At 38.5% G+C, this 15655-nt stretch overlaps 2 protein-coding genes across 9 annotated transcripts in view; one reads left to right on the plus strand and one right to left on the minus strand.

The window, feature by feature from the left end:
- The window catches only part of NF1 (neurofibromin 1), a 114013-nt gene that overhangs the window by 27477 nt on the left and 70881 nt on the right, over positions 1-15655 (minus strand). For 3 of the 5 annotated variants that reach the window (XM_080374168.1, XM_080374167.1, XM_080374169.1), the window contains 6 exons: positions 5241-5673; positions 4672-5012; positions 3707-3909; positions 2497-2690; positions 798-938; positions 289-568 (listed from right to left, as the gene is read on the minus strand). In XM_080374168.1, the coding sequence (XP_080230294.1) occupies positions 289-568; positions 798-938; positions 2497-2690; positions 3707-3909; positions 4672-5012; positions 5241-5673 (1592 nt within the window). Of the gene's footprint in view, positions 1-288; positions 569-797; positions 939-2496; positions 2691-3706; positions 3910-4671; positions 5013-5240; positions 5674-13099; positions 13895-15655 lie in introns of those variants that run through there. The other 2 variants (XM_080374170.1, XM_080374171.1) reach the window with 2 other exon arrangements.
- On the plus strand, positions 6689-15544 carry EVI2A (ecotropic viral integration site 2A). Of its 4 annotated transcripts, XM_080374242.1 has the most exons (4): positions 6733-7079; positions 7909-8019; positions 12944-13093; positions 14181-15544. In XM_080374242.1, exon 4 carries the CDS (start codon positions 14212-14214, stop codon positions 15094-15096), a length of 885 nt encoding a protein of 294 aa, XP_080230368.1. In that variant the 5' UTR covers positions 6733-7079; positions 7909-8019; positions 12944-13093; positions 14181-14211; the 3' UTR covers positions 15097-15544. The 4 variants fall into 4 exon arrangements, 3 of the variants coding, with proteins under 3 accessions (XP_080230369.1, XP_080230368.1, XP_080230370.1); XR_013925804.1 differs by lacking the exons at positions 12944-13093; positions 14181-15544 and adding an exon at positions 8304-9252 and having other exon boundaries at positions 6689-7079; XM_080374243.1 differs by lacking the exon at positions 12944-13093 and having other exon boundaries at positions 6713-7079.

Consider the following 15655-nt stretch of genomic DNA (forward strand, 5'->3'; position numbering starts at 1 on the left):
TCTCCTCTCTCTGCATTACAGGATCTTAGGTACTTTCTTCTCCTTTTTCTAAAACCTGTTATATAAACAATTTACATTATGCACCTGCTCTAAACCAGTAATTTTAAAATTTCATACTCATTTGTTGTAGATCATATCCTCATTCTGATTTGTACACAAGTTGAATTACAACATTTTCAAACTCTCACAATAGTTTAAAGACAGAAAGACAACTCAAATATTTCTTAAACAAATTAAGGAGCAAGCAGCTTAATTGAAAATTTTTAAAAAAACCCAACCAAATCTTACCGCTAAAGTGAAGCTGTGAACAAGTGCAAAGAGAATGAATGATGTTGATGACTAGACCGTGAGTGGAAGCTCTGAGAGAAAGGGGACCAGTGGCCACCAATAAGGTAACTACATGGAAGAGGTAGGGGAGATGTGCTGCCACATCCAAAGAATTGTTAAAGGAGAGCATCAGCATATAACGTGCTAAAATAGCAATATCATCCCACATCAGGTGCTGCTCCAGTGTAGGGGTTGGAGACAAACAAGTCTTGTCGATTATTTTGCACATCCTTCCAATCACCTGAGAAGACAGCAACCATTTTGTTTTACTCAAATGAAGAGCACAGCTCAAAATTTCAGTAAACCCCAGTACAATATGACATTGGAATTATTCTATTGCTTAGAACGTATTTTATCACGTTTTTTGCATCATTGCCTGTACTGAGTTATCAGAAAGCATCTCAGTATTACGTTACTATGTAAGTTGAAATTATTATATAAAAGGAAATGAAGGCAAAGAGGGAACTCACTTTGCTTGAAACCAGTTTTACGTTTCCAGAAGCAAGTGCTACCGCTGTGTCTGCCATAACCTCAGCTTTTATGGATCCTAAGCCTCCTGTGGCACTAGTTTTGATGAAACTGTCCAGCACTACGTCAAGGAGATCTGTTATCTGTTAGAGAAAAAAATTCAGTTTTATCAGTCAGAATAATCTTATTTTTCCACAGTAAACCACCTTTAAAATCAGCAGCCATTCATTTTTTCAGTTGAAGATGCATAACTACTATAAATTGAAGCATCAGTTCTAATGATTCCTTATCTTATTGGAAAAAGGAAAAAAAGCCTAATAAAATTTTACAGTGTAAAGCTCAATTCCATCAGATTTTACTCCAGATCAAAATGCTTCAGAACTCTGCAGAAACTATAATTTAGTTAGTATTATTTATACTTTATTTTCCAATTTAAGTTATAACTTACTCATAAAATGCTGAACTTCATATGAAGAAACTGGATTTGAAGTGGAGGAAAAAACTTATTTCCAAGAAAATAAGCAAGATCTCATCTGTCAAAAGATTTTGCTTAGAGCATTAGCAGTGCGAGAATATGGCTACCAGTAAAATAAGTTTCTTCTCACGTAAAAATAAAAAAACCAAAACCAAAACAAAAAAAGACATTTAATATAGGCAGGTGAGAACCAAACCTGTCCAGGTACACAGAGAACTCTAAATGTAACAGGCTAAGATTAATGTTGGTTCAGTAATGGTTCAAATTCAGCTCTCATATTACGAAAATCGGTTGCAATTCTGGGTCAACTAAGTCAATGGTAAAATTTCCACTGACCGCTGTAGAGCATTTAATCTTTTAATTTTGTGTTCTTTGTATTTACCTGTTAACAGACTTTCACACTAGACATAACAGTCACATTGCTCTCAATGTGATTTAAGCTTTAAAAATACATTGGGTGGTTTGGGGATTATTTTGGCCAATTGCACCAAGCAAGAAAAGGCACTTGTGCATCCATCTGACAACTCTCCCACATTCTCCAAGAGTAGCTTTGTGATGCTGGGCTAAATCAGTTTAGATGACAGTTAAAAAAAAATAAAATAGCATGACAATGAGGAAGTTGATACAAAGCTCGTGAGCAAGCCTGGTCATGGCAAGTAAAGTTGGTCTCGTTTGTCTAGACACCTCCTTCATGAATGGCATAGATTGCGTCAGCTTTATTTTTTTCATTCCCTTCACTTTGCATGGACCATGAGGACAGAATTTGGCTAAGTATTAAGCTAACGATCAACAGGAGGATCAATATGCTATTAACTGTAATCAAAATGCAGCTGTTTCAAAAGTGCAAACAGTCAAAAAGAAAAAACCCAAGTTCTTTCAATGCCATGTGCCCAATACTTCTCTGAATGGCAGTACTTGGTTCTTTCAATTCAGTACCCCTACATTCAGGGGTTTTGATGAAATAATTACTACTAATACCAAAGACTTCTAATTTTCAATTCTCAGTGAGGGCCAGGAACACATTACTAGAAGCCAGAATTCATTAGTGATTTTATGAAGTGTTTTATGGAATGGAAACTTCAGAAGAACTTGCACACCACTCTCTATGTGGCTAATACACTTACCACGTTAAAATCCATTTTTGTTTTCTACATTAACACTTAAGCTGTTAAAAACTCTATAACCTGCTTATAAACAAATTGCAATAAATTATGCAGAATTTGTACCTGTCCAAGACTTCCCCATATCTTAGCCTGAATGGAAGGATACATCTGTTTTTCATTTATCGTCATTGTTATAAGCTTATCAAGAATAGCAGTGACTCGCTGGCGCTTGGCATCATCATTGTGTTTACAGAATCGGACCAGATTGGACAGCCAGGGGGTCATATACTCCAGACAAAGATGTTTCAGTTCAATACCTGAAATAAAAACACACCTTGTAACACAGAGACCAGTGCTGATTCTCAGTAAATGATTATTTGTGAGAACTTTTTTTCCAGTTTCATTATCTAAAATAATTACCATCACAGCTGAGCAAATAATAGTGGGCAAAAGACAAGCTTCAGAAAGAAACACACTCTAATCATGACATCCAAGAAACATCTGTAGGAATCTGGCAAGGAGATGTTGACATTTTAGTATCTCATTAAGAGATGTGACAAAGATGTGCACATTTGCTATTAGAGGGGACTAAGGAGAATTTCTTTTAAATCTTGAGAATGTATTCTAAACAGCTTCCAACAGTAAAGTCAGAGCTGTATTATGCCTGGGGAAAAAAGGGGTAACAAGTGGTGCAACAGAACAAGATGTACAATTGAGAGATAAAAGATTTAATTTTGATACGAATGAAGAAACCTGTCACTCTTCTGGGTATGTATATTCCCGAGTTTGAACCTCCACTATCATGAACCTTAATTTCAGGGGTTTGTTCCGCAATATTCTCTACTCCTGGTGAGTTAGTAACAGCCTTATAGGGATCTATACAAAGTACTCACTGCACAAAACTATCAACAGCTATATTAAACAAATAATTTGTATTATGAGCTCTCTGAATGAACTTAATCCTCTAAACAAATGAGATATCTAGTAAAACTTGTTTTAACATTAATTTCAAAGTTTAAAAGGCAGGGTTTTTTTTTTCCAAATCTACTTCCTGAGAAAGGAAAGGGCACATTCAAATGTGAAAAGTAATGTTTATGTTCCAACAGATGCCTTTCCAGTTTGTGAAACCGCCTGGCTTCAGAGCATTACACAACCTGATCATTAAGAAACAGATATAAATGGATAATCTTGAAAACAGCTCTAAGAAGCATTTGCAATTTAAACTTACTGTGACTCAGTAACATGAGGAGGCTTAATTGACTAAGCTAGACAGCTACCAACCTAAATCTTTTCAAATTCATGGTATGCATTAAGGAATACTAGTGTTACTTACTAGATTTGCTAAATCCAGAAATACACTCTTCCAAGAACTCTAAGGTAAGGTGTGGTTCGTTAGCTGCAAGAGTCTTACTAATAGATACAATAAATAGCGTGTTGTTGGCAGGAATACACAGACCTGAAGTTTCCAGTAACTGGCCCTCAATCTTTAAATTAAAGGTACAGGTTAAGGCACATAGAAGATTATAGGCAGCAGACCTGTAACGAAGCAAGCAACGTGACTTGTAGTAGTTTTCTTGTACATTTTAAAATATACGCATTACACCAAGGCACCACAGTATTAGTACTGACATTTTAAAAATCGAATCAATACTGCGATATAAGAGATTACATTTAAATCCTGAACTTTTTCCCTGCACCATTTAAGATTCAGAGACAAAAACATTTTCCTTGGAGAAATGAAAGAAATTACTCCTCCACTTGCTTTAACCAGTTTCTGATGAGCTTAAAGAGTGTGCTCAAAGGACTTTGTACTGGACTTCTCAGAACGGCTTTCAGTTCCAGGAAATTCTAAATATTTCCACGGGCACCTGAGCTGCTGGGAGAGAGCCTGCCACTGGGCCAGCACCCAGTCTGAACAGTCCTTCCTGAGAAGATTCAAGGGCCTGCCCTAAGAGCACAGCTCCTGCACTACTAAACAAGAAGTTCAACACGAAGAAAATCAAATGTATTTAACAAACATACACCGCAAGGCAGAAGCATCTCTCCTTACAAAGAGAAATTACACTTCCTACATGCCTTCAGTTACTGTGACAATACATATGCATTACTTCGCCTATAGAAAACCCAATCTTCATATTAAGAAGTACATTTGATAGAGCTGTTAATATATATATATTTTATATATATATAATAATAAGAAAAATTGTTTTGTTCAAGCGAGATTTGCTAACAGTAAGAAAATCTTGGAGAGAATTTACATTTTCGATCATAGTTGATATTAATTTATAAGATCTGTACCGCAAACTGGGGTCTGAGCTTCCCAGGTTGAGCAGCGCTATGTTCAGCAGTGTTCCAGGGACATCCTTAGGACGGATTTTAGTGTGCTGTGGGATGGAGTCTGGCTGCGACAGCTCCCACCGTGTCCGTATATGAATGATGGACCGAACAATGGCTTCACACTCCTGATGCATGAAGGTGAGTGGTGTGCCTTGGTTGGCAATGGTTAAGGTAAACTGGTTCTCATCAACAAGACATATCTCCTCAATTTCAGAGGCATAGTATATATCATTTAAAAACACTGTTTGTCCCAGGACTCTTGTTCGTTCTGCTGACGTCACCTGCACAGCTGTCGACCCAACCTTAGAAAGGGAACAGAAAAATGGTTCAGCACCTATTGTTAACAATGCAAAGAGAGAAGACTCTGACACTTCTGTTTTTATAAAGACAAGCATACGAACTTTCATACTTCCTAAAGTTATGATTTCTCCTCAGGACAGGAGAGGAGAATTAAGAGACAGTAAAAACATACACAAATCCTAATTAAAAAGATATAACAATACACTAGGAACAGCATTAAAATGACTTACTTTAATAGAAACTTTGGTGTCTTTATGAGCCAGTTTGAGAGCATTGTGAAATACTTTCAAGTCCTCCTCCAAAGCTAAGGTAGCTGCTGGAAGCTTCTGCTGGTCATGTTCAATGTGCTCTGCCAGCTTCCCTGGAGAGTCTATGAAAATCAGCCTTTTGCTTCCTTTCAAGCCCGTCAGAAGCCTTTCATGGTATTTGGTATATTCTCTGACCCAAGAGTTACAGTTATAAATAAAAACCGCTGAGACATTTTCATAAGCAAAGCCTGGAAAAACTACAAACCATTTAGAAAGAAAGTCTGTTTTAAAGCGATTGCTGGGGCCAGCATGCGTGAGGTCCACTACAATTTCATATGGCTTTGCATAGTATGGCTTCAGAGTTAGGAGCACATGGTAGATCAATAAATCTCCATTGATCTGACCAGTCTTGAATCTGTAAGAAAAGACAGACAAACATGGTTGGGTTTGCATTGGGTTGGGTCCACATTACAAACATCTGAGTGGTGTTTTACACGTTCTACTACTACACCAAACCAGACTGATCTTTCTCACAGTTCTAAAAATGCCATTGGTCCAAAGCAATGACCCTGGACTGGCAGCTACAACCTGAAGGCATCTGCGACTCTTCTGTCACGGCTCACACCCCAACCAAGTGTAGTGCCCAGTATGATGAAGCCTGACTTGGGATGTGACTCAACCTCAAAGTGCCACACAACCTACCACAGCCAAGTAACCTCCAATAGACAGGAGTTTTATCCAACTAAAAGAAAAAATGAAATCCACGCTGGAGGGCAACAGTGCATCCATTGGATCAAAACTGGATTACATTAAAAGAGCTCAAAGTTTCTTTAAAAACAGAAGTGTAAGTCCCTCAATCTAACCTTTTGACATCCTTAGAGATTAAAATTGTATATATTTTTATATGTGGAAAACCACATTTATTTCAGAAGTCTAACAAAGACTACTTAAGCATCCACATACCGAGTTTTTCAAAGGGTCTCAAACTTATTTCATTTGCTATATACTGCAGCACACTAATGCTTGGTGGAGCGTTTCTAAGAACGGTCAGTCCTCTGAGCAGTACAGAGAATTTGTCTACAAAATGACTCTTTCCAGAAAGACATTCGCATCACATCAATATTAGGAGCCTTTTGCTCTCATTTAATGTTTCTCTGGATTTTATGAAACTGGACAGTGCATCTGCCTAAACCAAGCCTCCAGAGTCAGCACAGCAGACACAATTCTACTAGGAAGAATTAATTAAAAATCAAACTCAACAGTAGCTGTGAACATCTATCTAAGGTACTTTTAAACAGTTATCACTGTTTCAAGCTAGCAGTAACTCGAGTCTTTCAAGGCAAACCAACAGGCTACGGAAAGAGCTAATAAATACTGTTAGAACATATGTAGTTTTAAGTGTACTGGGACACTGCTCTTGATAGCATCTTAGGTACACCACCTGTGTGCAGGGTAACTGAGGCGATGCATTTCATGAACACAGAACATTTGTCTGCCCAAGATGCTTCTCCCTCCGTGTTACTTCCTGTTGTTCTGAGAGCTAATCTGGGCAAGTTGGTGTTTTCCCCCCACAGCCTGTCATGGTATAGTTGTTACAAAAAGGAAGTGTGTCATCTCTGTGGTTTTAGTCCTCCACTTAGAGTAAACGACATGTAATTTCAGTTACAGATTTGCTTAAAAAATACCAGCACTGTCTGAATCTGCTTGCTCTACGTTAATGGTCGTTCGCATCCTAAGAGCAAATACATACACAAAGAAATTTTATTGTTAAAGGACTAAATATCTGAAACACCAATTTTGTTTTGACTACATCTTGACAAGGTAAGTACACATTTTCCTTCTCCAATTTTAAAGCTCCGCTTCAAAGTTTCTTTGTGTAGAAAGTTATATGCAGAAAGTATTTTTAAAGAAGTTCAAGTAACTAAAAAATAGTAACAATCTGTACAAGTATTATCTCCAGCTGAAACCCACATAACTGTATTTAGTAACGTTAAAGGTTATTCACCACTGGACTCCAAAGAACTAACAGTGGCAGTCATTGCTTAGCTCTGTTCTCCCAGGTACTGCAGCTCTCACTGCCTACTGACAGAAGACCCTGTCACTACCCAGGCACAAAGGGTTGAACTAAAAAGAAATAAACAGTTCCTTTCCTCTCATGATTTTAAGCAAAGCCTTTACAACATCAGTTTGTTTATTTTTAAGAAAAGCACAGCTGGTTTGGAACACTCCAATTGACACTGGATTTATTGTACTTTTGGAGGGAGCAGGCAGAAGGAGACTTGCAACTCCCAGATAGTGACATTAAACGTTGGAGTCTATCTGATCGGCAGATGTATCAGTTCTGCATGTCATGCAGAAATTTTATGAGGAACGTTGTTTTGGTGTTTGGTTTTTTTTTTTAAAAAAAAAAAAAAAAAAGCTTTGCTGTTTTTGCTTTTTTTCCTTTTTAAAGTATGCTACAAGGCATCATCCAGGCAACCTCTACCATACAAAGATAAAAATTCTACTTGAGCTGTAGTCAATTACTAAGATGGTTTCTAGTTCAACCTTAAAAAGGATTCATCCCAGAAAGGATGCTTTTAATTTTATGTTATGGGTGAATGGTAAAGTAAAAGATACATATCTCTTCTGCTGCCCATTGTCATGTCAGGAAGGACCCCCCGCCCCAGCTCGCTGCCCATTTACACCCCAGGCACACCAGTTCTTCCATTCTCCTGCAGGACTTAAGCAATTTGAAGTACTGCCACTGGGATTTTGCAAGGTAAGGCAAGTTCACCCCTCAGATTTTGGGGAGTGAGCATATTAAGTTCTTTGGCAGGCATGCTAACTTTTGAGTATGAAAAAAGTAAATGTTGTCTGCAATATTTCAAAATTACCTAATTTCACAAACATATAGATAAGCTTTGTTAACTTTAAAGTACGACCTTCAAGAACAAATGTATTTCTAAAAATAGCACTGTTACTTTTGGTCATTCCCTTTAGTATTTATATTTGAACCAAACATAGCCTGTAATTTTCAGAGGAAACATTTTTTTCTGTTAACAGAGACGGGTGAAAGAGACAGTGGTTGGATGCTAAGCCTTGAACTCGCAACGTGTCTCACACGTGCAAACTGGGTGAAGCAGCAGCAGTGAAGTGGGTCATTGCTCGTTTCATTTGTCACTATTATTTTGAGGTTATTATCTTAGTATCAGACTGACCTAAAGATCAGTTTCCTGCCCTCCAGACAAATTCAATAGATGCAAATGTGAGCACTAAACAAATGTGAAACAGAACATTCTAATGGTAATATCATTTGCATAATTATCTCAGGCATTTTAAAGAAAATGTCCCAATCTATAGCACGTTTGTGAGAAAAATTTGAGACATACATCTGTGATAAACAGCCTTTTCTACAACAAAGCAGAAAAATTAGAGAAAAAAGATTTTTCTAGGCATTTATGAAATACCCCAGACAACTGTGCTAAGAAATACCAACAGTTAAAGTTAGTGCTGTCACTTACAGGAGCATTTTATACTGAAGTTTTTCATTTGGCCATCTTTACAAGCATAGCTACTTTCCCGACATTCAGGGGAATACAGGAAAGTAATAAGCAGTAATCTGTGAACTTCACATGGGTTTTCTCCTTTAAGTACGTAAAAGCAGAAGTGACGAACTTAAAAGCTGTAATGCAGCCAGCTTTAGAGAGGAGGAACTACCATAGAATTTGTCTCCACATCACTGAGTAGTTAGTAGGAAACACCTTCCTTTCTCTTTGCTTCATGTTCTTTTTAAATCTTCATGTATTTTCTGTAAACCTCAAACTGTCAGAAGTGCAAGGCAATTTACTCTTTCAGAATACCAAGTACTTGAACTCGTCCTACATCCACTAAAAATGAGGTCAAGTTACATATGCTTTTCCATCAGAAAGGCTGCTGCCTACTGCTCCCCGAGAAGTCCAATTCAAACCTCTAAGAATCAGCATTTGCTAAACTAATACCACAATTTGTGGTTTTGCAGGTGACAAAATAGGAAGATGAAGACAAAGAGACATAATAATCCACACTTCACCTTCCCTGTGGTGATAATCTTTTCTCTGTGTTTGCACGCAAGTGCAAACCATACCCATTATCCTTGGGCTATAAATGAAACCCAGAGTCCTGTCAGCCAAAACCTAAGTGGAAGCCATAACATCAAAAAAGCCAACACAAATTCTCCTCTGAGCCAGAATTTCAGCAGCAAAATGACTACCTCTGAAATGCAGACAAGCACCCTGCGATCCTTATCCTCCACAACAGCCCTAAATTCAGCATCTTCCTCTGCCAGAAGCACAGCGGCAGTTCCTGCCACCGGAGGACCTAGGAATACCAGCAAACCCAAGAGTACAATGACAAAAGAAACATGTGACTACAATAAGTCTCTCATACTGATTTGCTTCATTATAATAGCAGTACTTGTGCTTATCTGCACCTTCTTATTTCTGTCAACAGTCATAATAGCAAACAAAATGTCGTATCTCAAAAAAACTCAGCAAGGGAAGCGTAGGCCCAGGAGCAATGGCGATATTCTGGCGACTAACAGCTTCTGGCCAACTGCAGCAGGGACGTGGCAAAGAATGCCGAAGGAGACAACTGGAACTGACTTGATAATGCAGGACCTAATATCAGGGAGAGATGCTGTGATCCAGAGGAAAACCAAAGATGAAACTACAGAGCACCTCACTAAAGAAATACATAATGAACAGGAAAAAAGACTATCGAAGTCACACAAACCCATCTTAACCAATTTTGTAGTTGAGATTTAATTCATACTCAGGTCAAAACTCATATTTTTACTTTTTACATCATTAATATAAGGCTAAAACTTAGCTTTCAAGTAACAACATGAATTTTGACACAGAAAAACTAAATTCAGACCTTAGGGGGTTTTCTTTTATGATAGTGGGAATGCTGTAGCAACTTGTAGATCAAGAAGGGAGTAAGATTGTGTTGAATAGCTTTCTGCATACAGTGTCAAGACTGGTTTTACTCCTTTGACCAGAAATCATGGTGACAGGAGCTGAATGGGATAAAATGAAATTACAGAAGTCTGCCCATACTGAAAGGTCGTTAGTGGGGGAGAACAAAGAACAAAAAGGAAAGGACTGTTAGTCTAATAAATATCATTCCGTAAGGTGCTACACAGGTATAACGAAGTTGCTTTTTTAACAAAAACTTATTTCAGTATCAACTTTGATGCAATTGCTGAATCAGGAACTAGTCCCTCTCTAAATGCTCTTTCAGGTTTTTCCATCTAGAACTTCTTAAGCCAGCTTAATTGCTTTTGAACGAGATTGAGATATGTATCGTATTTATTGTGTTTTTATTTCGCATATGAATATATGAAGTTTGTATTACATGTCAGAGTACGAAAACAGTTTCAAATTTATGTCAAATAAACTAGCAACATCAGTTTTTAAATAACTTGACTTATGTGGTATTATTTTTCTAAGTCAAAATATTGCCAAAGATATATTACACACGGCATTTTGGAATATTATATTCCTGTAACATTTGCTGAAAGTCAAAGCTCCCTCTGATGACTAGCTGTGATTTCTTGCAGCACGGGAACACACTCCACTTTGTCTTAATATAACCAATTAGAACATGCCAAAAACTTCTTCAAAACTACCACAACTTTTAGTTTCTCAGAAAGACCTGATTTTCTCATGTTTCTGGGGTGATGTCTGTGTCCGGTCTCACTACAACAGAGCTTTCTTATTTTAAGGAAGCATGAGCTTTTCACAGGCTACTTCTCCGGTTAAAGAAAATCTGTTGCACTATGGTTACGAGTGCTACACCTGCATAATGTCAAAGCTCTAAACACCCTCTGCATCTGTAATAAATGTTTTTGATGCAAGTGATGGTTGTATGAATTTGAAAGAATCAGGACATAAGACTGAATTCCCATTTGCATTCCATTTCATCACCCATACGCTTAGCTGAAAGGCAAGTAAAAAAGCAACAGAGAAGCAAGACAACAGCATCATGGAAGCCAAGAGAGCGCAAGATCTCAAAGAAATGCAACTGCCCATGTCAAAGGTAGTTTGTGCAGTACGGAAAACAAAGTTGGAAGGAGTTTGCAAGCTTACTCCAGAACTGGGAGTCATTAGAATATAAGATCACTGGAGATGGAAAATAAACCCCAACCAACAACAGGGCAAATTCCAATCAATCTGCCATAAACCACATATTTAGACCTTAGAGCTCAAAGGGAGGAGGTGCAACACAACACACAAGTGGAATGGATTATGTCAGGCATTTGTAAAACATGAAGAGAAAGACCAAGAGAAGAATAAGGGCAAACTGTGACAGATCAGCGATGACAACCTAGTACTTAGCAGAGATGAACCGAGAACATCTCACACGGGTGACAGAGAGCTGAAGGGTAGGGTTGGGGGATGCTTCACTGCAGTTACCTTCTCCTTCCCAAAAATGACCACAAGCATGGGAGGCAACACCAGAGGTTGTGCAAGTACTAAAAAAAGAATCTGAAATAGCAAACATGAGAATCTAACCTGGTGTAAACCTGCTCACAGCTAGAAAGGTAACAGAACTAAAACAGGAGAATGAATCTGTAAGAGCTAGCCACTCTGCATACAGGGCACGGCAAATTGTTAGCAGGCAGGCAGCAGATTAAAGGGGTAAACCAGCAGTGTCATGAAAAAAGCAGGCAAAAAAGGAAAGAATCATGACCATATCAGTGAAGGAAGGAAAAACAGGAAGAAAAAAGAACTGTCAATGAGATGGGAACCGTGGCAAAAGATAGGTGGAGACGATGGGGGTTGAAGAGAATGGGGATGAGATGAAGGAATCCACGCAAGAAACCAAGTTACAGTGTGAGTATGAGACCAGCATTTGTGTTTGATGCAGGAGCAGGGAGAGTCTGAAAAAGAACTAGTGCAATCAGAAGAGAGGCACAAAAAGAAAAGCAGGAGGAGATGAAGAAGCTGCAGAAGGTCTGGCAGTGGCTACTTGGCACTGTCAGGATACGCTTGCAAAATGCTGTGACAACCTATTTTGATGTGGGTTTTGTTGTGTTGGGTTTTTTCTTTTGCCAGGCAGCCTTTCTAGGCAAAAATGCTCACGGAAACAAAAGGAAATAAGTCTGTGTTACACTAAATGGTATGGACAAAGGCAGACAGTGGGAAAACAGCTGCTCAGAGAGCACAGCCCTGAACAGTGGCAGCAGGTAAAAAAGCTGTCCAGACAGAAAATTAACATAGAGAGTTGGGGGCTGGAGAAGGGTGAAATCTGTAGTTATCTGCCTATTATTTAATGCAACTACACAAATGAAGATGTGTAAGCAAGGCAGCATCCTGGGATCAGATAGCTCTTTATGACTCCCCGTAATGAACCGAAGGTTGCTTTTCCTGTAGTAATCATGACAGTGCACCAAACTCACAACTGAAATTAAACCAGTAAGATTCAAATCCCGTTCAAACTTGCATAATTTTTGACTCACAGAGAGATAACTACAACTATTTTCAAAGATAGGCAAACAAGTATTTATGAATTTCTACATAATACACACATACCAGACAAAAGCCACAAACATGTAAATATCTGAGTTTTATAAAAACAGAGCTGAAAAGTTTGCTCATAAAGCATGCAAACTCTTGAGATAAGGCTCTTAGTAATCTCCTCACTCTTGACATTTCCTGCAGCAAGTATTGGTACACTTCCTCTTTAGCTGCAGAAACCTACTTCAACATGAAATGAGCCATTTTAAGCTGCTTCACTTCAGCACACAGTCCGTCTTCCTAAGGCTTCAAATGAAAAAGGCAATGCGTGCTTGATCGAAGATAAATGTGCAGGTAAGAATCAACTCCAAGATGGAAAGGCTTACTACTTGTATTGTTCGGTTTGAAATGGAACTGCACTATGTACAGCACTGCATACGTCCTAACTTCAGGGCATATGCAAAGTTCTTATAGAATGTCTGTATCTTAGAAGTATTAGGGTTTCAAACACATGTTGTTTGATCTTGTTACTATGAACAATCATGAACTCCACATGTATGTATTATTTGACTATATTTTGCAAAGAGGGAGGCAGAATAAAAATTAAATAGAATCATTTCTACCTATTATAAACCTTATTTAGATCATAATGTTGTCAAGAAGCACTCATTTACTACTCATATGTGTTTACACTGTTTCATCTGAAATTTAATTTTGCTTGTTTGTAAATCCACAAAGATTTATGCATATTAAAATGAGAACAACAAGAAATCTGTTCCATGCCAAAACCTTAATCTCTTCCATTACAAAAAGTGTTCCACATGCAGGATATTTATAAAAAGTGTAACATTAGAATGCCATTCCATTACAGCATCAGTATTTTGAAGCTTTTTAAAAAAATGTTATGCTCTACCTTTAACTGCTGAAGAGAGGCAAGAACAGGAAATACAAGTTTAAGAGAACTGTAAAGAGCCTTTTACTTAGGTCTTGGTTTACGTGCAACAAAACAAGACACTTTCCTTTACTCATGACTATGCTGTTTGTCAATACTTCTGCGAGTGTTTCATATTTTGCTCCAGGTCCGTAACCATTTCTGTGATTGATACATGTTGTTATTCTGAAACACTGTTAGAACCTCTCTGCTGGTGCCTTTTTCTGATAAGGTGAAAAAAGATAATAATAATAATAATAGAGACATTCTCTTTAAAAAAGTCACTTAATTAGTGTGATCAATGATGATGAAAATCTGCTTTTTATTTGTAAATTTAGCAACAAACCTGCTGATTATGCAAATGGAAACAGGCATGAATTTTTAAAAATTGGGTCTAATATTATTTTCACTACTACAGTATTAACATAAAATTGTCTGGTGTAAGTAAAGTGTAACAACACAACAAACACAGCTCTCAAGTTAATATGTTCTATTTCATTCCTGCTGCAGGAGAGGACATATTTAAAGAGGCTGGAGGAAAATGGCCAACAACCAAGTAATACTGGTTCTCGTCTATGGAGGAATCTGGAAATCACTTTCTACAGCAACATCTCAAAACACTTCCATGAATAAACAAAATGCATACACCAGTATCAGGAGTCCAGCAGAAGACAAAGCTCCTCTGTATCAACTGCAAGCAAATGGACCCAGTTTACACAAATCTGGAAAAGCACTGACAGTTACAACATCACCTCGGTTCCCCAAAGCACATGCAGAACCTAGTGATGGAAGCTGGATAGCAGCACTGATAATTGGCATCATTTTGATTAGTATGATAATGGCTATTATTATCATTCTTCTGTGGAAATGCTGCAAGAGGCCAGTTGTAGTTGATTCAAATTGGGCAGGTCGGTCTCCATTTGCAGATGGAGACACACCAGATGTCTTTATGGACTCTGACCAGGGTACCAAACGTTCATCAGTTTTATTTATGTTGCCTTGGAAATTGAAACAAGACACAAACTTCCATGACCATCCCACTGCATCAGAGAAACCACCCCAACCCACTACCATCAATGAAAACCGCCAGTTGTCTCCACCGGCCGAAGACTGCTCTGCAGCCACCGTTTCAGTTTCCAACAAGGATGCATCTCCAGCGCCCACCTCAGAAGCAGCAAGCTGTGCACGCAACTCCTATCCTCCCGCAGCGGCCTTATCCGAATGCCCAGATTTGCCACCTCCGCCTGACTGGCTCAGGGAACCAGACTGGCTCAGGGAACCAACTGAGGGTCACAGTTCAGACCCCAGCAAGTACCAGGAATTTCACTCAGAAGCAGAGGAACAATTGCCGCCCCCACCTGAGTTACTCACTCAAGAGATTCAGGAGCCACTGCCCCAGCTGCCACAGCCAGAACACCCTTTGTAGGCTGCCAAGACTGATTTCCAGCATACTTCACATATTTCTTAAATGAAGTATTCAAGTAACTGGAAAAAAAAAAGGAGAAGCTGATGCAGACCAGAACTGTGAGACCACAGTGCAGGCACTTCCCCAGCATTTCTTCACTTGACTTCAGCTTTCACAAAAGGGAACAACCTGCTTCCGCCTGAAGCAAATAATTGCAAAATACAGTACGGATTGAGCCCACTAGTTTTCTGTAACTAGCGACTCCAGATTTTGGAGACCACAGAAAACAGTATCCACACCTTCATGTGCCAGTATATACCTACACGTAACACATGGACATGGAGCTTTCAAGAAACAGTACAGCTGTAGATGTTCTCAGGGCTACTAAAAATTGTTTGTTCTACTAGGCTGTGTAAGTGAATGCAATGAATTCAAGTTAATTTTAATAAAGCTTCCTAATTCAAAGATGTTTTGGTCACTTAAAGCACAACTGAATATTTGCTTAGATACAAAGCTTTGAATTCTAAACCAAATCTAAATGCCTCGACATGCAGACTATCGTCATTTATACAAAAGCCCA

This window comes from Falco punctatus, assembly GCF_963210335.1.
Source record: "Falco punctatus genome assembly, chromosome: 1".
NCBI lineage: Eukaryota > Metazoa > Chordata > Aves > Falconiformes > Falconidae > Falco > Falco punctatus.